The sequence below is a fragment of the Bos javanicus genome, chromosome 13 (genome assembly GCF_032452875.1).
Source record: "Bos javanicus breed banteng chromosome 13, ARS-OSU_banteng_1.0, whole genome shotgun sequence".
Taxonomy (NCBI): Eukaryota; Metazoa; Chordata; class Mammalia; order Artiodactyla; family Bovidae; genus Bos; species Bos javanicus.
Window position 1 is genome coordinate 6714425 of NC_083880.1, and position 24971 is coordinate 6739395.

The 24971-nt window shown below is 47.5% G+C and overlaps 1 protein-coding gene across 2 annotated transcripts in view; it reads left to right on the plus strand.

Annotated features, from left to right (window-relative positions):
* Window positions 1-24971, plus strand: part of ISM1 (isthmin 1) — a 95099-nt gene that overhangs the window by 47201 nt on the left and 22927 nt on the right. For both annotated transcript variants that reach the window (XM_061435621.1, XM_061435622.1), the window contains 2 exons: window positions 11968-12207; window positions 21517-21781. In XM_061435621.1, the coding sequence (XP_061291605.1) occupies window positions 11968-12207; window positions 21517-21781 (505 nt within the window). The remainder of the gene's footprint in view (window positions 1-11967; window positions 12208-21516; window positions 21782-24971) is intronic.

Sequence of the window (24971 nt, forward strand, 5' to 3'; positions counted from 1 at the left end):
GAAAATCATGACCGAGTAGATTTGGAGGGGCATTGACCCTATTATTCATTGTTGGCTTTTTCCCCAGTTTTGTTGAAATATAATTGATATATAACATTGTGTATATTGAAGGTATATAACATAATGACTTGAGATACGATACCTTGTCAATGATTAGCATAGTAAGTTTAGTTAACATCCATCACTTCACATACTTGGAATTTTGTCCCTTATGATGAGAACATTTAACAAATTATTGTTTCTACCAGACCAAAAAATAAATTATATTTCTACAGGGTGGAAATCTCCAAGTTCACGTGTAACAAAAAATAAATTATATTTCTACAGGGTGGAAATCTCCAAGTTCACGTGTAACTTTTAGCCTAAGCCTTTTGTGTGTGTGTGCGTGTGTGTGTGTGTGTGTGTGCTCACTTGCTCAGTTGTGTCCTATTCTTTGCAACCCTATGGACTGTAGCCCGCCAGGCTCCTCTGTCCATGGGATCTCCCAGGCAAGAATACTGGATTGGGGTGCCATTTCCTCCTCCAGGGGATCTTCCCAACCCAGGGATCCAAACCACGTCTCTTACGTCTCCTGCATTGGCAGGTGGATTCTTTACCACTAGCGCCACCTGGGAAGCCCTAAGCAATAGTAAATAATAAGTGAAACAAAGGTCCATTCTTCTAGAAAAGTAACCAGGGACAGGCCTGTCATACTATATGCTCTGCTGAGAACTGATCAACTCGCAACCACCCTTTTGCTTTATTTCCAAGTTTGGCTCATTTCTCCTCACAAGGTATACGCTATTGAACTGCCTCACCACAGGCTCACGGCACCTGGCCCAAAGCAGATGCCCACAACATGCCTGTTGAGTGAACCTATGAATAGAGCAGATCTCCATTCATTTATAGAAAAAGATTAGCCAAGCGAAGTCCAGGGCCCACAGTCGCATCAGCTGCCAGCTTTCCAAGCAGGGATCAAACAGTTTCCCTGGAGGAGAACAGAACAGCAGTCCAAATAAGAACAATCTGTACCGGCAGGTGGGAAAGGGGACCGGTCCTGGTGGGGTACAGCTTTCTCTTCACCTCAGGCCATAATCGGCCTATGATGGCTCTATAATTGCTTTATAGTGTCAGTAGGGGTTCCCCAATAAATGAGCATTGCTGGTTTCTGGCAGCTAACAGAGCCATACAGGTGCATCGTGAAAGTGTGAGGGAGCATTGTTAAGTCTCAGCTCCAAATCTTTGAAACACTGGCTGTGGGGCTGTTAACAGAGCAGCCCCTGTGAATGATGGAAGCAGTAGGCAGGGGGATGTTTTTCAGCAGATCTGACCCAGCTTTGAGTCGGCAGGTGGAGGGATGGGGGAAGGTGCCGAGGAAGATAACATTTGCACTGCATGCCTTTAGAACCATCAGATTTTTGTTTAATTTCCTCACCCTCAATTTGATGTTTTTAGCCTTTTGGTATTAACTATTTGGAAAAGACTCTGATGCTGGGAGGGATTGGGGGCAGGAGGAGAAGGGGACGACAGAGGATGAGATGGCTGGATGGTATCACTGACTCGATGGACGTGAGTCTCAGTGAACTCCGGGAGTTGGTGATGGATAGGGAGGCCTGGCGTGCTGCGATTCATGGGGTCGCAAAGAGTCGGACATGACTGAGCAACTGATCTGATCTGATTTTCCTTTAATCATTGGAAAATTTTTTTTTTTCTGGGACAAGTGTCTCTTGAGGATTCTATTCCTAGGAGGTGAGATAGATGGATTGGGAGCTTTTCTCTAGTTCTCATCCTATGTTGATGAGAACAACATACTCATCCTCATACCCGTTTTACAGAAGGAATAGCTGAGGTCCTGTATCAGTTAGCTTCTGCTGTGTAACAAACCACTCTGAATTCATTAGCATAAACCACAATGTTTACTGTTTCTCATGATTCTATGGGTCAACTAGGTGGCTTTTCTAGTCTGGATTAGCTCAGTTGGGGCCAGATGGTCTAACATAGTCTCCATTTGTGTGACGAGTCATTGGCTGGCTGTTTAGTCTAGGGTAGATTATCTGTTTCACCTATCTGCCTTCATCCCACAAGCTAGCCCAGGCCTCTTCACATGGTGGTCTCAGGATTCCAAAGAGCAATTTAAAAAAAAAAAAAAAGTCGAGCTCCAGTGTACATTTATCTCTGCTTACTCTTGTCCATCGGCCACAGTAAGTCACATGACCAAATGCAAAGACAGTATAGCAGACCACTACCCAAGGCATAGATAGTTATAGGAGGAATCTGCGGACGTTTTCGCAAACCCTACCAGTCTAGGTGCAAAGGTACAGAAACTCGCCTAAGCTCACAAAACTAGGTAGGGGCAAGGCAGGGCAGAGACCTAGGCCTCAGACCTCCTGGCCCAGGCCCCATCCTCAACATCATAAGCCCTTTTCTAGGATTCCAAGGTGAAAGTCCAGTTCCCTCTAGAAACCTAGTTTACAGGTACTGGGAGCAGAGAAATTCATGGTAGGTTTCAGTGATGGGTCTTCACTTTGGGTGTTGAGAGAAATACACCTTCTTAATTAAAACAATAGCTGAGCAAGGGTCCCTCGGGCCATCCCCACCCCAGGCCAGTCTGAACTCTGCCAGTCTTTACCGTTTGACTTGCCTCCCAGGTTCCGACAGCAGAACACCAGCCTTGACTTGGTCTTGGGTGTCCCCCTTGCCATGTGGGGAGACGCTGCATCACTGCAGGGGCCTCCACCTCTGGGGTCTCCTTGTCCTGTTCTGTGCTCTCCCTCTGGTCATGGGAGGACTTAAGACAGATGGGCCCTTTAGGCATGCTAATAATTTGATGTCTCTGCAACTTGGGTCCTGGAAAAGGATCTGGAGAGTTTACCACTCTGTTTTCCTTCCCAGATAATGGAGAAAGCACAATTTTAAAAATCCACAGTAATCCACATTCATTAAATATTTGCTTCAACTTTGGCTTAGAGGGGGAGCTGATCTCCACATGGCCGAAGTCCCCTGGTGGCTACCCTTGACCTGTTCCTTGATCCCTGAACAAGTTCAAAGTCAACCCTTAAATTCAAATCCCTCTCTCAGCACTCAGCAGACAAGACCTTCCCTTAGCTTACAGGGGCACCGGGCAGGGGGAGTGGGCAGCACGCGTATCTCACACCCCAAGAGATGTTATTTATGCAAGTGTCTCATCTAGGCAAATTCACCACCTCCCTGGAGCAGAATTCTGGAAAACACAGTCTCTCCATCCACTTCCATTGGCAGAGATGGTTCAGATGATGTGTGAAGGTTTCTTTGGCCAAATTGGCTTCCCAGCCTTGAACTCTGCTTCTTACGTGTTTTCTTAGACTTGAAAGAATAATTCGCATCCCATTTCTGTCCATTCTTTAGTCTAACAGGACATAAAGGAAACGGGGCCCGGGGAGCTCTCACTCTGCTTTCTTCGCCAACAGCGAAGAAAAGCACAACTTGAAAAATCACCAATAATCCACACATTTTCAAGATCAAAGCTGTTTACAGAAGCATCCAAGATGAGCTAGTGGGGCATTGACTCCCGTTTTGTCAACTGGCCCCAAGAGCCTTCAATTAAGAAAGAAGCACGGGGGTGGGAGACTCTCATCAGCGGCCCCTTCCCCTCTGGAGCCAGCTCCATGCCCAAGTGCAAGGAGTCAGCCATTCTTCATGCCTTCCAAAGCATCACCCGAGATCATAAGCGAGGTCACTCCCAAGCCCTAGAGTAAACAGCCCTCTGATACATTCTGCCCCCAAAATGGAAGATTCCTCAGCTATTAGTCAGACTTTCAACAGAAGGCTCCATTCCCAACCAAGATGAAACACTCCGGCATTCCTGAAATGTGATGTGCCTATGTCACTAGCTCCCAGGGTTGTCTTCAGGGTCCGACAGCAAAGATCGGAGTACAGTTATGGCCACTTCCCTCTGCCAGGAGTTTGTCTTTCCCTGCAAAGGAGCATTGCGTGTTCATGCTTGCTGTAACATACAGCCATGGATGTCTGCTCTGTTCCTGCTACCTGAAGGGGTGTGATCACCATCACTTGCCAGCAGAAGGTGGCCAACCTCACCATCGGTGTCTTCAACAACGCGGGCTTCCCCCCAGAGATCTGGTTCCTTCTCTCCCAGCCTGCGCTGAGCAAGCCTCCACCACCAGTGGGTGCCAGGCCTGTGGTCACCATCTCACAGCTGTCTTCCTGAGTCCTAAGAACAAGCAAGCATCCCCCACCACCTCCTGAGAAGGCAGCTTTTCTGCCTGAAATTCACACCATTCATCCTTTGATTTTCTCTTCCTGGGAGCGCTCGCACCCCCAATCATGTGAAAAGATAATCACTGTGCCCTTTTATCCTTTTTTTCTCCCCAAACAGGGAAACTTGTGCTCTTCCCTTTGAAATACCACCCATGGCATTCTTGAACTTATTTTTAGACGTGTGGAAACATTCCAGACAAAAATCGATGCCCAGCACAGATAAAGCCCCGAGTGTGTTTATCGTGGGGAGAAGAAAACGGAGTGTTTTAATGTGGAAGGAGCGTGGCCATATGCCTGGATGCAGCGTGGCTGCCTTTAATCTGCAGAAAGGAAACAAGCATTGTCGATAATAATATGCAGCTGTCCAGCCCAAATGAGGACATATTGCTAATTAGCTATATTGTTAATATATTTTAAGGAGAGAGGCTGCAGTGACGTTAATTATAATCTTTGTTGTTGGTTGTTCAAAGTCTATGAGACCAAAAGCCTTGCTAATAATATCTTCTTTAATATCTTCAATAGAAGATTCTTGGGGTTTTTTTTTCTTTAGAATCCCACATAAAAGCCACATTAGGGGTAATGAGGCCTGTAGCCTGAGCCTAATTAAAACAACATCTAACTAAGCCTGTGGCCATCATTATCATCAACTAGTACTTATTGGGTGCCCCCCGAGCTCATTTGGAATTGGAGGGTGTGGGGTTTGAGATTGCAGATACGGCCTGTTCTTTGCCCTCCAGAAATTTGCCATCCCGTCTGCCTCCAAGAAGTCTGCCTGGTTGCGTTAATCTGGGAATAGTTACCACAGCCTTGAAAGAAAGAAAAAAAAAATAGGCATTAAAACTGTCCAAGCCAGCCACAATTTGTTACTAGTGTGTGCCTCTTCTGAGGTTCTGGAAGTGGTCAGATCAGCCCTGGTTTTCACACACCGGCCTTTGGTTGAGGTTTATGGAACAGGGCAGGTGGCAGTGATTCTGAGCACGGTTTTTCCAAAGGTGGACGCACCGCTCCTTTTCACAGCTTGATTGTCCTCCCTGGAGCTGATCGCCCTAAATAGCTCTGGGGCTTGGTTCTCCAAAGAACCCCTGCCTCTCTCAGTCCTGTGCCAGATGAGCAGCTGCCGACTCTGCTGTGAGTGCTCTGACCTCGATGTGGTCCATGGCGGTCCACCTTGGTCACAATGCAGCCAAAGGGATGGATCCCCCCGACGTGGCTGAGGGCGGCGGCCGGACGTCCCGGCTCTTGGGCAGGGGATGTCCCGTGGAGAAAGTACACGAGGAGCAAAGTGTCTGGGCCTGTCATCTTGGAAACCGCACCGGGGCTGCCGACGAGAGGTTTCCTCAGCCATCTTGGCAGAGCTTTCCTGGGAGCATTCAGAGCTAGTGACGGGAGCCAGGGAGGCGATGCCCGCCCATAGAACGCCAGCAAGCCTCCAGCTGACCCAGAGGATGCCACCAGGGAAGTGGTGGCCTAATGGAAAAGTCACAGCACGCTAGGAGAGAAAGCTTTCAGACCAAAGGCTGGTGGGCGCAGACATCTGGGGTTGGGCCTGGCATTTGTATTATTTATCCAGTGATCTCTTACTGAAGACAGCAGAGTGGCAATGAGCCTAACCCCGACTCCATCCCAGCCTGATGGCCCTTGGGCCTCAGTGCCAGGCCCTGGGAGGCCTTGGGGAGTCTGCACACTCCGTGTCCTTCGCCAGGATCGCCAAGTTCACTGGCCCATCTCCCTGTCTGCTCTGTGATCGTCACCTGCTTCCCAGGCTTCACGGTACTCATTTGTTCAATCTTGGTTCAGACATTATTTCCTCAAGCAAACCTCCATTTCTCTTTAATACAAATGTTCCAAGTAAGGAGTTTTATAAGCCCTACCTCGAGTGCGGATGATGGCTTTTCCTGGCTTCCTCTGTTTTGTGAGTATCATCGTAGGTTCATTGAATGTCACGGATGCAATGCATGGCAGTCAACGACAATTTTTGTGTTTTGACACCCAAAGTATCTAATCCCGGTGCACCGAGGGCCCTTCAGGATGGCTCCCATGTTGTTCCGAGGGAACACCATTAATTCCTGAGTCTTCCTTGGTTCCTGCCACAGGAGAGCATCCCAAACTCACTTGACTTCCCCGCCCCAGCTCTGGAATCAATCATTTGTCCAAGGAGATCTGGATTCTTTGAGGGCAAACACCTCGAAATTTTTTAGTGATAGGATTTTCAGACAAATGAAAGGAAATATGACATTACCCAGCAAGTAACGGGTTTGAGAAACGCAAGGTACAGATGCTGAAACAGTGAGAAGATTCTATATGTGGAAGGAGGAGGGAGGTGGTAGAGGGCGGATTTGCAAAGTCAGCAGCAAGGCTGAGCTCTCGTAACCTGGCTGACACCGTGAAGGTCTTGGAAATGATTCACTAAATGCTCGGTTGGTACCCGCATAAGCTGGGGATGGTACCCAATCCTGAGTCACTTTGCTGAACAGGGCTTTTCTCCCTTTATTGGTGGTCACAGTTCTCAAATTAGAGTCACACAGGGAACATTGCTACTCGCGCCTCGGTTGTCCTCGATGTTACTGTTTGTAGCAAGGGTGCAAGAAGTTCAGAGGTCATCATTCCAGGGCTACTATGAAGGCTCTCGTGTGTTACCAGGGACCTCAGCCCCTCTATCTTGCCATTCAGCCACCTTTAGAGAGTATCTTCAACCTCATGCCAGCAGCCTCATTTCACTTCAAACACTTGTATTATCCACACTTCAGGCAGGAGAAAATGAAAGAGAGAAAAGAGGCAAAAGGTAAACTGACTCTGCCTTCTGTCTAAGAGTCGTATCAGGGACCTTCTACTTACATCTCATGTGACATCACGTGTCACATGATCATCCCTTCCTGCAGTAGGTGCTGGGAAATGAAGTTTTAGCCAGGCGTGTTGCCTTCTGAAATCAACCCTGAATTTAAAAAAAGAAGAATGGATATTGGAAATTGCAATATCTGCCACAATAATACTGCCATCTAAGGCAAAACACCAGGCTACATGAGCACAGAGCCTATTTTATTATTACTGTTAGCATTTTATTATTACCTTATTCCTATTTTTAAATAAGAATAAATTATAGAAAAAATAAGTTGTAGAATAATGGAGGGACAGGAGCTATGCACAAAGGTGGGAGAGTCAAGTGGCAGCTGAGTAGTGTGGCCACCGTATGTCATTCCCCTCACAGTTGAACAATGTGTGAGTGCAAACCACTTACTAGCTTTAGTTCTTCTGTTTCTTTATTAGTGGTCACGGCTCTCAAATTAGAATGTTGTTCCTAGAGCTGCAGCAATGTCACAGGTCGAAGGTCAACTCAAAGACACGTTGTGGGCAAAGTGATATTTTCCCAAACTGAACTGATGCCCTTGTCTCACTTGAATTCAAACCAAATGAATCAGGCAGTTCCTTGGAAAGAGTGGTACTATTTCTTAAAGAGCAGACTCTCCAAAGCTCACGTTTTCAGAGAAGGATGCTTGCTTTGCTGAATAAAACACCAACTGTTTAAATCTTCATTTTGCGATCCACCCTTCATGAGAATCCTCGCTCTGCTAGGATTGTTATGTGAACTCGGTGAGTGAGTTTGGCCCTGCAAGGAGGTCTTGCAGATGGGGCCTCTGCAAGGAGTGTAGTGTGTCTTTGAGAAAGGATGAAGAAATGGTGTTTTCCTTCCTTATTCGCAGACCCAGTCTACTGTCTCCTGCCCTAGATTCTTGATTATCAAAATAATGGTTGCTCCTGAATCTTGTTATTGATTGAATAAAGTAGAGCTTCATTTTATGTGAGCCATTGTAAGGCACCCTTCTCCTACTTGATCAGTGCTGTGTTCAGTCATGTCTGACTTTTTGTGACTCCTTGGACTAGCCCACCAGGCTCCTCTTGTCCAAGGAATTTTCCAGGTGAGAATACTGGAGTGGGTTGCCATTTCCTCCTCCAGGGGATCTTTCCAACCCAGGGATCAGACCCAGGGATCAAACCCACATCTCCTGCATTGGCAGGCAGATATTCTACCTGAGGGCTTCCAGTTTCCAAACAGTTTGAGAGTGTACCAAGGTTTGGAGGGAGCCAAGGTTTCCAGGTCAACATGTGTTGTAGAAAAGCAAGAATAATTCAGATATTCAGAGATCATGATTAGCACTTTTTATGATTTCCCATTCCCATCTTTTAGACACTTTGCAAACGCTGAGCTTGTTTGAGGGGAGGTGGGGGGAGGCAGGAGAAGAAGGATTGGGGAAGGATGGAGAGAGGCCACAATTGTGTGCATAGTTCAAGCCAAAGCATACTTTGTGCCCCCATCTTCCCAGCACAGGCACTTGTGGCCTGAATCGTCCAGCCCAGTTGCCCTGACTCTACATTCCTCTTTTCAAGTGTAGACCCAACCCACCCTGAGTTCTCTGGACCATCCTGCTGGGACAGTGTGGGATTCTTCTTATTGCCTGCTTTGCTTTCCGTGGAGGATCGTTCAGCCACAGAGAGTCTTAGTTCATGTCTAAGCCAGGATGACTGTGTGCCTCTCCTCCCAGGAGAAATTCCAGAGTCAGATCAAGAAACCCGTCAGAACCCCAGCCCTTGTTTTATCAGCCAGCTAAGCCAAGCGACAAATATGCAGCCCAAATACCTTTCCTCTCTCTCAGAAGCAATGAACATGAACTTGGGCAAACTCTGGGAGATGGTGAGCGGCAGGGAAGCCTGGTGTGCTGCAGTCCCTGGGGTCACAAACAGTCAGACACCACTGAGCGACTGAACAACAACAACATCTCTTCTTCTAAAATAAGAGTTGTTGTAGTAGAAAGACTGCTTCATCACAAGGGAAAGGAAAGGGGGCACCATCTTTTAAAGATTTTTTTTTATGTGCACTATTTTTAGTCTTTATTGAATTTGTTAAAATATGGCTTCTTTTTTACATTTTGGTTTCTTTCTTTTTTTTTTTTTCTTTTATTTTGGCCAAGAGGCATGTGACATCTTAGCTCCCTGACCAGGGATCAACCCTCACCCCCTGCATGGGAAGGTGAAATCTTTTTATTTTTTTTTAATTAATTTATTTTTTAATTGAGGATAATCACTTTATGGAATTTTGTTATTTTCTGCCAAATATCAACATAAATCAGCCATAGGTGTACCTATGTCCCTTCCGTCTTGAACCTCACTCCCAACTCCCTCCCCATCCCACTGCTCTAGGTTGTCACAGAGCCCCTGTCTGAGTTCGATGAGTCACACAGCAATCCCCACTGGCTGTCTGTTTTACATATGGTAATGTAAGTTTCCCTGTTAACTCTCTCCATACACCTCACCCTCTCTGGAAGGTGAGCTCTCAACCACTGGATTGCCAGGGAAGGTTCCCTCTTTCACCCAGCCTAGCAGCGTGTTCCGGTTGCCACCATGAAGCCAAGGCAGGATTTGCAGGGTATCCCTCAGGGTGTGGGAGAGCAAATCATGCACCCTTTCTGAGAATTAGATTCCCAGAACCTGCTGCAAGAAATTTTCCATGAGAAGTCAGATGTCCTCACTAACATTACTGGGGATCCAGGGAGAAAAACAAGAGAACGAGGGCATTCAGTGAGCTTGCCCCAGGCCACGATAGAGATGTTTTGTGTTGAGGAAAGAATTAGCCTGCCTCTCTCTCACTCTTTCTGCGTGCTGGATGGGACAAGCTGGGCATAATGCATTTGGCCTCTGTTGTGTTGAGCAATGTCCAGGAATGCCAGGGCAGCTCTCTCTAGGAGGCTATGCCAGGAGACGAAAGCATGACAGAGAGGTGACTGGAAAGGTGTGCAAAGACTCTGCCCCCGGCCACATCTCCCGAGCAAAGAGGAAGGGCAGGCAAAGACCTGATGAAGGGCAGCAGCTCTCCCCTCCCTAACTGCACGTGTTAAAGAGGAGCTAGCAGACAGGCTTCTTCCTAGCTCCGTCCTCTTCTCAGCCTCTGGGAACATTCACAGACGTGATCTCTGCACCAGGGAGTTTATTCCTCATCCCATGTCTGTTTAGAGAGATAGAAAAATCCAGCCCCTCAGGTCAGCTGTTTAATGAGATGGTCATCCGCTGCATGTGTTCCGTCCTCAGCCCACTCTTGACCTCGGGTGCTCAGAGTCAGGAGTGTTTTGATCCCAGATGTAACCCCTGACTGGGTCCGAGGCGCGCAGGCAGAGGGGGCGGGGAGTGCGTGCGGAAGCAACGTGCTGGGATATCCACTCCAAAACCCCCAAACATGCCCAAGAATAACAAGGACATTAACCGCTGACCCAAACGCGGGTGAAATTCTATCTCCACATTGCCCTCCACCAGTAAACACGAAAATGCTACCCCTTAGGGGATGGAGGAAGCCTCCAACCAGAGGGCCAGGGAGAAGGCGAGGAGAAGCTACTCTGGGAAAGAAGTCCAGCAACTTCCACGCTCTCTGATCACTGGGAAAACATTTTCCCCCAGTGACAACCAAACACAGACCTTTTTTGCTAGCCTGGAAAAACAACAGACTTGCAACTTTTCACGATAAAGACCCTCAATTTGAGAACGCCTTTGTGTGACTTTTTCTTGGGCTGTCCCCCACCTCTCCATCCCCATCTCAGGTCCTTCTCCCCCGCTTCGCTCTGTCCCAGCCTCACTGGCCTTCTCTCTGATCCTCAAGTGAGCCAAGTCATCGGCATCCCAGGACGGTCTTCCTTGCTTGTCCCTCTGCTGTGTTCTTTGCTCAATAATTGCAGCTGTTCAGGTTTCACTTTGCAAGCTGCCTTTTCAGACAGGTCTTCCTCAGCCACCTACATCGTGTTGTCCCTGACCACTGTCTGTTATTTTTCTTCTGAGCAATCACTGTTCTCTGATCCGACCCTATTCGTGTGTGTATTTGTGGTTTATTCCCCCCGGTTAGATGCGCAGTCCAGTAGAACAGGGCCCGTGACTGTCTTGTTCATGGCTTTCCTATGCCTAGCACATGGTTGACACATGTTGACTGGATGGCTGGAAGGATGGATGAGTGGATGACTGAAAACACTGAAGGCAGGAAGGAGGGAAGGCAGAAAGGAGGGAAGAAGGTTAAGTAGGTTGATAAGCAGATGGATGGAAAAGATGATGGATGGATAGATGGATGGATGAACGGATGGATATAATCAATGATTTGACTGAAATATTTTCAGATCTTTTGCTAACCCACACCAAAGAAACAAGCTGTGGACACTGGGGTTATAACTAAAGCCAGAGTGGTTAATCAATTGAAGCTGTGATAAGCAAACTATAATTTGATTCCATTTCTAAATGAACAACTGTTCTCCATTAAGCACTTCAAGCTCCATCAGGCTCTTCATGTTGACATATGTTGATGTTGGATAAATATCCCATAATACACTGTGCTATGCTAAGTCACTTTAGTCGTGTCCTGCTCTTTGCGACCCTATACATTGTAGCCCACCAGGTTCCTCTGTCCATGGGATTCTCTAGGCAAGAATACTGGAGTGGGTTGCCTTGCCCTCCTCCAGGGCATTTTCTTGACCCAGGGATCAAACTCATTAGCCCTCAGAAAATCCCCAAGTAGCAAGCTAGGAAAATTTTTCTGATAATTTAGCTTTTTAAAGATGGGAAAACTTAGCCATGGGAAGAACAATGATTTGGGAGTGCAACCCTGGCTTAATTCCAACTCCTGGAATTGTCCTCGTCTCAAATTTTTAAGGGTAGCATTTCTAAATCATGCTTCTCCTGTTTATTTATTTGCTTGTTTGTTTGTTTCAGAATAACCTCAACATGGAAAGTGCCTCGACATCAGAAACCAGCTTTCCTCTGTCCAAAGAAGCACCCGGGGAACATTCAGACCACCAGGCTGGGCACCAGCCCATCCCCAGACAGCAATTCCAGCAAGAGGTTGGGCACCCTTCATTGCAAAGAGATGGCCCCAGATCCTTTCTCCTTGACCTACCCAACTTTCCAGATCTTTCCAAAGCTGATATCAATGGACAGAATCCAAATATCCAGGTAATGCTGGGCAACTGAAAGGTGGAAGAAAATGAAACAGTCTATGCCTTTGTTTTCTGATCCGATCCCACCTCCCTTTTTCCCTTAGCCCTTTGATGAATCCTGTTATCTCTGCCAGAGCAATGTTATATCACATCTGTGTAAACCCTGGATTGTAAGATGCATCGTTATTTTCTGAACCACTGAAAAAAGAAAACAGTGCTAATTAGAGTATGGCACATCCAAGATTATAAAATTTATCCAGATCTGATTTCAGAGCTGTTGAAATAGAAAAATAAAACAAAATAATATGCTCTGAAATTGATGAAAAACGGTAGCTATAGGGAAAGGCCAGTCTAACGCGTGAGTAGATGAGGCAAATTATCATGTGATTTCCAAGACACTCAGGAATACAAAGCCTCTCTGCCTTGCCTTGATCTCCAGAAGTTCCTTTAGGAGGCAACAACACTTCAGTTGTCGAATTAGTTGCGCTAAAGTGTAAAACAACTGATGAGAAATTTCGATAAGAATAGAGTGAAAAATAGAAGTTCCTAGCAGATAGCGGAATGCATGCCACTAGGATGGAGTGGGATGAAGCTGAAGAAACAGGAGGTTAGGGAAAGGGGCTCCTGGAATTGAAATTAAGAACTCTCATCGGCACTGAAATAGCACAGTCTACTCAGCAAGGCAAAGGCGGATCTGACTTGACTCTCCCAACATGTTGAAGCCAAACATGTTGTCTTCTTCCGATATTACCAATAATGCAACTAATTCTCCGCAAGTTACCATTTGGTTTGCTTGCCCAAAGTCACATGGCTAGTAAACAATAGTTGGGGCTCAAACACAAGTGTTCAGGCTCCCAAGAAAATTCACCCTACCAGTCCGTGTGTCAAAGACAAACTCCTCATTTTGAATTTCACTTGCCCCTCCCTCTGTTTCTCCCCAGAGATGGGCCTCATGCTGGTGGAGGGAGGCCCGTCTCCCTGGGCCGCCTGGCCCCTGCACACCCCTGTCCTCAAGTGCTGGCTTCCAAACTTGTAAGCTTTGTCCTCAGTTCTTTTCACTTGGGGAAGGGCAGTTCAGTTCAGTTCAGTCGCTCAGTCGTGTCTGACTCTGCGACCGCATGGACTGCAGCACGCCAGGCCTCCCTGTCCATCACCAACTCCCAGAGTTTACTCAAACCCATGTCCATTGAGTTGGTGGTGCCATCTAGCCATCTCATCCTCTGTCGTCCCCTTCTCCTCCTGCCCTCAATCTTTCCCAGCATCAGGGTCTTTTCCAATGAGTCAACTCTTTGCATGAGGTGGCCAAAGTACTGGAGTTTCAACTTCAACATCAGTCCTTCCAATGAACATTCAGGACTGATCTCCTTTAGGATGGACTGGTTAGATCTCCTTGCAGTCCAAGGGACTTGTAAGAGTCTTCTCCAACACCACAGTTCAAAAGCATCAATTCTTTGGCACTCAGCTTTCTTTACAGTCCAACTTTCACACCCATACATGACCACTGAAAAACCATAGCCTTGACTAGATGGGGAAGGGCAGCTTGTCCTTATTCTTTCTCTGTATCAAATTCCAATTGACTTCCACGGCAGAAAGAGTACACCTCAGTTAGAACAATACACCCACCATTCCCCTACCTCCCCATGTATAAAATGTTGTGTTAGCTACTGGGAAGTTAAAAAATGTCAGACCTTAAATGTAAGGTCTTCCCTCCAGGAAATGACCTGGGTGTGAAGGTTCCAACTGCCACCTAAGAGAATGCCAGAAGGATCGTGGAGCGGAGCAGAACAAGTGCTGTGCTCCATGGAAGGCGGACCCAGATAGACGGAAGGGTTGGGAAGGGACCTGATCATTAGGGCGGGGCAGAGACGAGGGCAGAGAAGTGAACAGTGCTCCGGAAGTCAGGCTTTGACAACCCATGTGCTGAAATCATGTGCACCAATTCAGGTTTCCGATAGGTCTTGTATCAATCCAGCTGATTAATCAGAAAAACAGGCCATTTTCTCCATTGTCCTCTCTCCAGGAACTGTCCACATGGCTCTCTGATAAAGAATACAGGACCCACTTGGGGGAGGTGCAGACTGACCAAAAAAGGCATAGATAACCCCTTACTGTTGCTCAGTGTGACTCCCCATCCCTCCTTCATTGACAGGAAGTGATTTTTCCTTGTTGATGGATTCTTTTGGCTGTAGGACCAGACCACCCTTATCCCAAGGGTGCTTAGCCCATGCCCAAAACAATTTGAGGTTTGCTGCGGCTTGCAGTTTTTTTTTTTTTTTTTTTTTTGAGAGATGGGCAATCTCATTGTGGAGCTTAATGCTGAGGACTGAGCTATTAATGCCATCAATTTAAGAGTTACTGATATAAACTTACAAGAAAAGGCCTGGATACAGGGGACTGGAAGGTTGCAGTCCCCACGTTGGAAAATTACCAAGTTCATGGGCTCCACCTAGGACTGAATTTCTAGGAGAATTTATCTAGGAGAATTTCTCTCTCCCAGATAAGTCCATCAGTCAGGAAGTCCCCAGACATCACTTGGGTCTTTTTAAAATATTAGCTGAAATGTCAAGGAAGAACAGCGATGCAAAGGCAGTTGAGATTCTCAGATCTGGGAAACCCTGACGACTTTTCCATAAAAAGAAAAGGGCAACCATGAAATGCTAAGCCCACGCCAGCCCACACGATGGATTTGTACATGAGCTCAGAAAAGCCCCAGAACTCACAATCCATTTTTCATCAGCATAAGCTGTGCTGTTTAGCCAGATGAAGAGAGCTTTGCAACAGTACCGCTGGGCTTCCTGAGGGGTGAGGAGGCTGTTGGGGTTGATGGAGAGAATTATAAAGCGAGACCAGGGAGCAGAGAATACATGGAGGATGAATCATGAGAAGACCACTCTTGAGACCCTCCGACAAAGCCTCTTGGACTTTCATAAAACACAGTTTTTATAAAGTGGAAATCATTTGTCCTTGTCCCCTCTGAGCCCACAGCCACCTGTTTGTACAGACTTCTAACAGGTACAAAGCAGTCAGCGTTTTGTCTTCCACTGGTCTCAGCACTGCCCCAGTACCTATGGGAAGCTCGCCTCCACGCCCCTTCAGAATGGGCTGCTTTGGAGCACAGGATGGGAAGGGAACCAGGCTACTCCTATGAGTTCCCTAGATGTTTCTTGAGTTTCCTTTTGTACAGAAGAGATCACTATACCTCCCAAGAGTATAGGTTTCCCCATTGCTCCAACAGGGCAACCCGTTCCTGGCAAAATGGACTTGAAGCGAAAGATGCTCCAACCCAGATACCGTCACACCCAAGGACCCAAAAAGACCAAGCCAGTGCGGTCCTGCTGCCTGTTGGCCAGTTGGGTCATCCCTCTGCCGCTTTGCACAAGCCCCGTGACTGATAACTGCCTGGGGCCAGTCAGAGGAGTAGAGGGGCCTGTGTTTTATTGGTCTAATGACCTGTTGGCCCCAAAGAAAGGAATACTGAGCTGTGTTCCTGGCCTTCTCTCTCTGGGAAGACCAGCAAAGAAGAGCGTTGGTTGCTCAGAAAGATGCTCAAAGAAAGACCGATGTGTGGTACCCCTGAGAGCTCCAGCCCTAGGTCTGAGTACAAGTGTGTGTGAGTGCGCATACACACACACACACACACACACACACACACACACACAGCTGGCTGCTGTAGCCTCAAGCCTCACCACACGAGTAAATCGGCTCCCTGGTAGTCCTTTAAAAGGTGAGGTGCTTTCTCAAAGGGGGTGATGGTTTTCATGCTGACAACTCTTGCCCCTTCCTCAGAGCTCTACCATTTTGCTGAAATCCACTGGCTTGACACAGGGCTGATGCAGCCAAGCAGACAGCCCCACCAGTCACCCTGGGCCATCCTCTCGTCCCAGGGAGCGGACTGCAAACAGGTGAAGGCGTACTGGGGTCGGCTTCCACTGCCGGGCCGTCTGACCTCATCTCCCCCTCACCCTCCGGCAACCTGCCCCCAGCCCCCACCCAGCTAGCCCTCCCTGGAGCGGGGAGTACACAGGCATTTGATACCCCTGTCTCTGAACCACACCCCAGCCCCGCCCCCTTGTCTGCAAGCACTTCCCACGCTCCAGGGCTGGGGTCCACAGTCTCCCCCTACGACCACCACCAAACCGCCCACACCTTTCCAAAGAGACAATGCTGAGCTGGGCCTCTTGACTTTTAGGAAGGGAAATCCTTTAAAAAGCCCAGCTTTTCAGAGCTTTTTTTTTTTTTTTTTAAATAAACCGCTGAAGCCAGGTGGCCTCTGTCCCAAGTGAATTGGGCTCTTCATTTTAAGACTGGCTTCAGGCTGTGGAAGTGAGTAGGGGGTGGGGGTGGGGGGGAAAGCCCAACAATGCACAAAATAGAAAGAAATAGCCTCAAACTCTTGAACCCAATCTCCATATTAAATTTAAAACAAAACTAGAAGTTGGGTTTTGGCAACAAATAAATAAATAATCCACTCAGGAAAGAAAGTAAATCCCCCAGGGCAAGTTCAAGCAGAACGTCAGTATCCTTGGCTGGGTTTCTGCTCCGCAGCTGATGGTCAGATAGCAGATGCAGAAATTTCTAAAATAAACTCATTATTAGGCTCACTGCATCAATTCCTTACCACAGTAGCTATTCACCACCAAATATTTCTCTTTTCTGGGTCTATCTGAGATTCGTATTCATTTCAACCAATGTGTTTCTTTCTTTTCTTCCATTGAGGGAGACTTAAAAATAGTCTTCTAAAAGCCCTTTTTTCCCCTTGTGCAGACTTATTTACACGACTGCAGGCCTCTTGATGTAATCAGATGACTTGGCCAGGGCTACAGGTGTTGTACGTGCTTCTACTTCTGATTTTCCCACCTCCTTTCTTCCTAAAATTCTTTTGGGATGGCAGGCCTGGCCGAGTAAGAACCAAGAAATCACTGTGCCCAAGACATGGACCCACACCCTCCTGGAGACAAGCTGATTCTGTTCTGATTCTCAAGGGGGCCCTGCTGTCCCCATCGTGAGCCCGAGTCCATCCACCTCTCTTTGGGCTCCGGCAGCACCATTTCTGTCAACCAGGCTTGGCCTCTGTGGCTGCTGAAGGTTACTTGACCTCCGTAGGCCTCAGTTGCCTTGTCTATACAATGGGAATAACTATCTAGGTGTAGTACCTTTGTAGGACAATACTCCATAGTGGTAGGGTTGTGCGGATTAAATGGGCTTCCCAGGCGGCAATAGTGGTAAAGAACCCACCTGCCACTGCAGGAGACATAAGAGACATTCGATCCCTGGGTCGGGAAGATCCCCTGGAGGAGGGCATGGCAACCACTCCAATATTCTTGCCTGGAGAATCCCATGGACCGAGGAGCGTGGTGGGCTACAGTCCTTGGGGTCGCACAGAGTCAGACACACGGCTGAAGTGACTTAGCTTCTCATTAATCACAAGGATTAAATGAGATCATCCATGGGAAGCACTCAGCAAAGGGATGCGGGATGCTTCCCCAGATTGGTGGACGCTGGCTGGTGATGGCAGCAAGCGTGAAAATGACAGAGGAGACCAGTATAAAATAATTAAGAATCAGGAGATCTCGTTTTGAGAGCAGCTCTCCTTCCTTGCTGTTCACCTAAGGAATGTGAACTCTCCAGGCTAGTTTCTCTGCCTGAAATGTGGGGCTAGCTTTTGTAGAACAAGAAGTGATCCCTGAACAGGAATGCTGGAAGGCTCAAAGCATTCATGGCGCTTACCTGGAGCTGCCAGAGTTGTTTTGAGAGCACCAGTGGGTCTGAGAGGGAGGGATTATATATCTTCCTGGTCCTTTGTGTTCTTTCTTTGGCATTTGTCAAGGAAGAACGGTTACATTATCGGGGGCGTAACCGTTTGCTGCTCTGTGCTGTTGAGGAATCATTTCAACTCCCAGGGCTTCTCTTCATCTCTGGGAAATAAACACAAACCCAAACTACCTGGTCACCGAAGCTCTCAAGCTTGATAGTCCTCTAAAAGGGCCAACAAGTTAGAAGATTCTAGAAGATTCTCCTGAGTTCCGAAGATCAAGCCTTCTGTATTCTCAGTGTCGTTAGTTTATTGCTGATTAGACTAAGAATTGTGTTCGTTTCCCAGTGGAAAGTGCTCTTCAGTGCTAAAGAGTGTGTTTCTAATAAATGTTTGAACTTTCAAGAGGAAGAAAGAAACTGGTAATAGTGCAAAGGATTTTACCCTTTCCTAATTTTGGACGGAATTCTCAAACTTGGCACTTATTCTAGTCTCTCTTTCTTGGATCTGACAACATTCAGCAAGAAGTTGGACTTGGGTCTTTTGGAAAAGTTATTTTTCTTTTACTGTCTTGATTCATGGTATGGAAAAATCCAGAAGAAACAAATATACTAAAGATGCTTCAATGCTGTGTATTGAAGACGCCAAAGGTAAGATCTAGCTCTACCTGGAAATCCACTGTGCTCCCTGCCACACCTTCAACTCGTCACACTGATTATTGTTCAAGACATTTTTATGAACAGATTCTTTGATGCTAAAGAACATGTAAATAAGAGTGAGAGCAACAGGAAGCATAAAACTGATCTCCCTCTACCTCCTTCCATTTGAGAAGTCACAATCATGCTCATTAAGTCTTTTTAATTGGATGCCTATGAAATTTCACGTTCAAGATTAGATTTGTTCTTTTGATATCAGTCCGAGGTTTCCACATTCCTAACTGCAGGGAAGGGTGGATCCTAAGGTTTGCATGGTTTTTGTTTTGTGTGGGTTTTTTGTTTGTTTGTTTGTTTGTGTTATTTTTAATTCAGTTGGAGCAGTGGCTAGAAATGAAAGGGGAAAAAGAAACCTCTAAGCTGATGAGATTTAGTCATCGATAATAGTTTTTGGAGTAAATTTGTATTTTGCTACTCATTGCCTGGCCAGGCAACAAATCTGTTTTGTTTGGATCCAAGCAGCAGTTTGGGGGGAAAAAGAATCATATTGACGGTAATAGCTTAAAACATGGAATTGTTTTGATTCCCAGCTTGGAGAAATTGCAGGGCACGTTTTGTTTAGGCAATCCCTTTGACTCCAGCCTGGATACAAACGGAATACCAAAACTGTCCAGCCTGTTCCCCCTTATCTCCTACCCAGAGACTGATCTTATTACCATAACTGCAGGCTTGCCTGGCTCTTGGCAGCCTCACGCCTCCAAGACCCTTAATAGCCTTGCAGACAATTGTTGCGGCTCAGTTGTTCTGTCTGCAGGCATGGGGGCTGGGACTGCATAGGAGAAAGGTTGTGTCTTCAAAGGCTGGGCATCATGGTATCTCTGCTGGCTCAGGTCCATGCAACCCAGCTGTGCATGCCTTCCACTACATCCTTGTAGGGTTGCGTGTGGGTCCTGGGCACTGTCCCTCTCCAACAGCCATCCCTCCAGCAAACAACAATGATATAAGATGAATGATGTAATTCTTCTTTTTGTCCTTTTGGGGGATTACTAAAAGTTCCATAATTATTTATAAATATGCAAGGGATGCTTACAAGACTGGGGTGATGGTGGTAGCATGGAATCAAGCCAATGGTGCCCTCGTAGGCATCCCACACCAGAGGAGATGCTCTCGGCCTGCCACGGCCCAAGTGTACTGGGGTAGAAGACCACACCCTGGACCTTGTGTCTGGACCACACAAGGCCACCATGAGCAGGGCAACCTCCTTTGAACGTCGAAGAGAGTAGAATTCAAACTTTTCCATTCCTGAGACAAAAGGAAGGGTCTGTTTGTCTCAGGGATTGGCATGACCCGGTGCAATTTGGCAAAGCATCTCAGCAAGCCTCTCAGATGTCGAGTTAGGGCAAAGCTAGAAGAGCATCTGCCCAGTACATCTTGCGCTGATTACTTGGAGCGCATGTTTCTGATTCATTTGCACATAACTCATCCAGGGGTTGTTGCAAGAGCCGTGTGATGGCCAGAGGAACCCAAGGAGTCTTTCATTATGTTTTTAAAACAAGTTTCTCTATGTTGATTGTCTCTCGGAGCCAAGAAGCTGCATTCTTTCAGCCCTGTGACTTCGAAACGAGGCTCCGTAAATCCAAGAGTGAGTTCTGACCTTGACTCTGGGACTGTCTGCTCTGACCCTGAGGGTGGGTTAAGGAGGAGTCTGTGCTGGGTCTGTTTTCCGAGATGAGTGAAACTCACAGCTGGGACAGCATGGACCTTGTGTTCACATCTCTACACGACCTGTGGCATCCAGCCCCTACCGGCATCAGTGGGCTCTGGGCTCACCTGGTCACAAGAGGGGACAGGACCTAGATGACTGACTTTTTGAGAGACAGTTTGGAAAAGTTCATATGAGGACAGGCTCTGGAGCTAGAACACCCATGGCTGCCAGTTACTAGCTGTGTGATCTTAGGCAGCCTGTTAACTTCCCTGTGTCCAGTTCTTCTGTCTATAAGAAGCTGTCTAGCCACTACTCTGAAATTTAACAGCTTGAAACAACAATCACTGGACTGCTCGGGGTGCTGTGGGTCAGGAATTTGAGCAGGGCTCAGCTGGGAGAGCTCTTCTCTGCTCTAAGTGCTATGAGCTGGGGTGACCCGGTGGTGCTAGAAGATCCAAGATGGCTCCCAGCTCAACTGACTGGGGCCTCAGAGCTTTCCAGGGACTTGGGGAGCCTTTGTTCTCTGCTGTATGGCTCCCTCATCGCATGACGGTCATGTGCACAGTAGTCTAGACTGGGCTTCCATACGTAATGGTAGGAACTTTCTGAGAGAATGCAAATGGAAACTTCAAGACCTCGTGCGGCTGGTCACGTTGACACACCTACCACATACTATGAGTCCTTAGGTCAACCCAGACTGCAAGGGAGGGGATGTAAACCCCGCCTCTTGGTGGGAGGTGCGGCACCCACAGAGCAGAATGGGAGGAGTGGCAAAGACATCCTTTCAGATCAGTAACCACAAGGGCTGATCAACAGAACCAACACTATAGAGTCGTTTTGAGGATGAAGTACATTAATATATGGAAAGCCTTTAAAACAGCGCCTGGTACATGGTTAGTAAGTGTTTCGTTTTATGAGTTGTTCTAGTGCCATTCATGGTACACGTTGACTCCTTGAATTAAAGACTTCCCAGCAACGTAGTCATCCGTAAATCAGGGGCCCTGTGATACACTGCTTCCTCCCAACGCAAGGCCCGTGGGCATCGGTTCCTCCGGGCGTCCCTGGAGGTTCTCCCGCCGCCCTGTCACTGTGCAGCCTCCGCTTTCCCTCCCGCGGGAGGCGCGTTTCCCTCCGCTCTCAGACTTTCTCCCGAGGGTCACCCGGCGTGGAGGCTGTTGACTCCTCCTTGACCCTGGCCTGTTTTGAATTCCTCAGGTCACCATAGAGGTGGTGGATGGTCCTGACTCTGAAGCAGAGAAAGATCAGCACCCGGAGAATAAACCCAGCTGGTCAGTGCCATCCCCCGACTGGCGGGCCTGGTGGCAGAGGTCCTTGGCCCTGCCGAGGGCCCAGGGCGGTGACCAGGACTACAAGTACGATGGCACCTCAGACGACAGCAACTTCCTCAGCCCCCCCGGCGGCTGGGACCGTCCGGCCCCGGGCCACCGGATGTTTGAAACCAAAGAACAGCCAGAATATGGTGAGTTTACCACCCAGCAATATAAAATCCGTGCAGAGAATAAACGAGGACGATGAGGCCAGTGGACGTGGAGCCAAGCAAAACCCTGTTTACAGTGTGTGGCTTTGAGTCTTCAACAAGGCAGACCTCATACAGACTCTGTCCACCCCGTCCACAGAAGGCCCAAGAGGCCCCCTCACCACATTTTTCTAGAAATACTATAATTTTAAAATAATGCCAATTATCCTCGGAAAGGTTTTTTTTTTTTAAGTTAGGGATCTTTGAGGTCCTGCCTTTTTTTTTTTTTTTCCAAAAAATGACGAAACCACTGAAATAACTTCCTCAAATAGTGTGTGCGTGCTCAGTCATGTCCAACTCTTTGAGACCACATGGACAGGAGCCCAGCTGCCTTCTCTGTCCATAGAAATTTCCAGGCAAGAATACTAAAGTGGCTTGCCATTTCCTTCTCCGAACTTCCTCACGTATTTGACTGTAAAAACCTGTATTGAAAATCCATTTAGTGAAAAATGGATTTTGACCTGTCTCCTTTGACCAGGCAACTATGTTATGTTTACCACTGGTAGTGGAGTGGCCCTTAGAAACCCTCATGGACATGTATGTCTCCAGTTATCAAAGTGAGGCATCCCCAGCAGCAAATTTCAAGACCCCGAGTTGGGACTTTGAGTTTCCCATGCTTTTAGAGTAGGATAGGTGAGACAACAAGCAATTTCTAAGTTCAATGGCTTAAAATAATCCATGTTCATTTCTCACTTAAGCTGGGATGGAAGACAGGGTCAGGGGAATGTGGCTCCACCCAGTCATTCGGGGACCCAGACTCCTTCCATCTTTAAGCCCCACCAACTGTGAAGGCCTGAGAATCACCCACTGGATGCTCTGCCTCTGACTGGCAGACAAGTAGAGAGACAGAGCCTGTAAAAGGCTCTCATGCTTTCAACCCCCTCAGCCTGGAGAAGACAAATCACATCTGCCCAGATTCTACTGGCAAGACTTTGTCATATGATCCCATGTAGATGCAAGGGAAGCTGGGAAATGTTTTCTGTGTGAACTAGATGAAGAGGAAACCGATTTGGAAAGCATCTGGCCAGTCTTCATGAAGAATCGGGCAGGGTGCCCCATGTTATAAGAGTATCTGATATGTTGCAAATGCATCCACCATGATGATGGCCTTGTGGTTCAGCCTCAGCAGACTCAGGAGCAGACGGTCTACAAGGGTGACTTGTTTTGCACCATTTGCATTCTCACCCTTACCCCCATTTTCAGCAAAAAGGCCACTTGTATATTGGCAAGTCGTTTCTGCCTGCTAATAGATGATCCTAAGCAACGTCCAAAAGAGTAGGACTTTCTTCCCAACCACGTCACTTAGTCGCAACTGACATTGAACACATCTTCTGCCCATCATTCTGCTAGGTACTGGGAATCCAAAAAAGATTAAGACATGGGCCTTCCCTGAAGAGCATCTCACCTGTTTTTGAACCAAAGGAGAAAACTTAGTAGATGGAGCAAAAGAATGCCGCAGTAGAGATACACAGTAAATGCTAGAGAAGCAGAAAGAGAGCTCCCAGACCCCACCCAACCGCTCATAAAACCTTCCCCTTTCCCAGAAGTCCAATTTATTTTCCAAGAAGGATTGGGAACATTAGCCAACCTTTCTGTAGCGGTTGCCTTCCACAGTCCCTCTTCATAGCAGCTCTCAAAAATTAGCTCATTTAATCAGCTCACTGAGGCAGAGACCCCACTTTACAAATGGGGAAACTGAAGCCTGGAGAAGTTAAGCAACTTTGACCAAAGATTCATCTCAGACAGTCTAGGTACGGAGTCTGTCCTCTTCATCACTGTGTTATTCTGCCTCTCGGGGGCAGAGGGGGCAGCACATCCTTTAGGGCAGTAAAGTGGATCTATAAAGCGACAGTTAGATTGGAAGATAGGAATGGGAGTAGAAGTCCAGGGCTGAGCTGTTGAACAAGAGAAATACCGAGGATCCCAGAGTGCTGGCCTGACCCTGCACAGGACTGCAGCTTAACCTGTCTGCCCAGCCCTCGTGGAACATGGTCTCTCTGAATGAGGCTCAGACCCTCAACATCACAATCCATCCACTGCCTGTGAAAACGTAATGCCTATCCTGGGTCCAAGCCCCTTCCCTACATATCTCCAGGTATGGTCCCCAGGCCAGTAGATCAGCATCCTCAGAGACCATAAAAGAAATGCAGACTTTCAGACCCCACTCCAGGACTGTTCAATTTCAGACACGCTAGAAAAATGAAAGTGACAGGGTCAGTCGCTCAGTCATGTACGACCCTTTGCAACTACTATCCATGGGATTCTCCAGGCAAGAATACTGGAGTGGGTAGCCATTCCCTTCTCCAGGGGATCTTCCCGACCCAGGGATCGAACCGGGGCCTCCTGCACTGCAGGCAGATTCTTTATTGTCTGAGCCACCTGGGAAGCTCCTGATCTGGAAGCACGAGGCCCCACACACCAGTGTTTCTCAGTATGGTTGCCCATACTCCTCTGGGCATTTATTTTTTAAATCCCAATGCCTGGACTTCTCTCTAGATCATTTAACTTGGAGTCTCTGGGGTGGGACCCAGGCATCAGGGATTTTTAAATCTCCGTGAATGACACCAGGGTGCAGCCCAGATCGAGGGCCACTGCAGTCCTTCCATGGAATGTGCAGGAGTGAGACCTGGAGTCCTTGTATGCTTCTTTCTTTTTTTAGTCAAGGTCAGCAGGTGATTCTCATGCTCATGGAAGTTTGATGATCACCACTTAGAAACAGTTTTTTCATCTAAAGTTTTTACACAATATATTCTGCTGAATTTATGAACATTAAGAACCTCCCCCTCCATTTCCATCTTGAGGGTAGAATTTGCCTCTGCTGGAGCAGTTACTTTCGCTGTCACAGCCACCTTCACCCCAGATTTCTAGATCTACAATACCTGGGGGTTGGGGGGGTACCCTGTGTCTGCATCTTACAGCATCCCTGGGTCGTGGAGAGACTTCCATCCTGATGATTGTGAGGTCTCTCTTAGTAACACTGCCATCATTAAACTGTGGTTCAGTCATGTCTGACTCTTTGCAACCCCATGGACTGTAGCCTGCCAGGCTCCTCTGTCTACATGAACAGACCGTGGGGTCGCAAAGAGTTGGACATGAGTGAGCAACTAACAGACACACACACTCCCGCATTGCA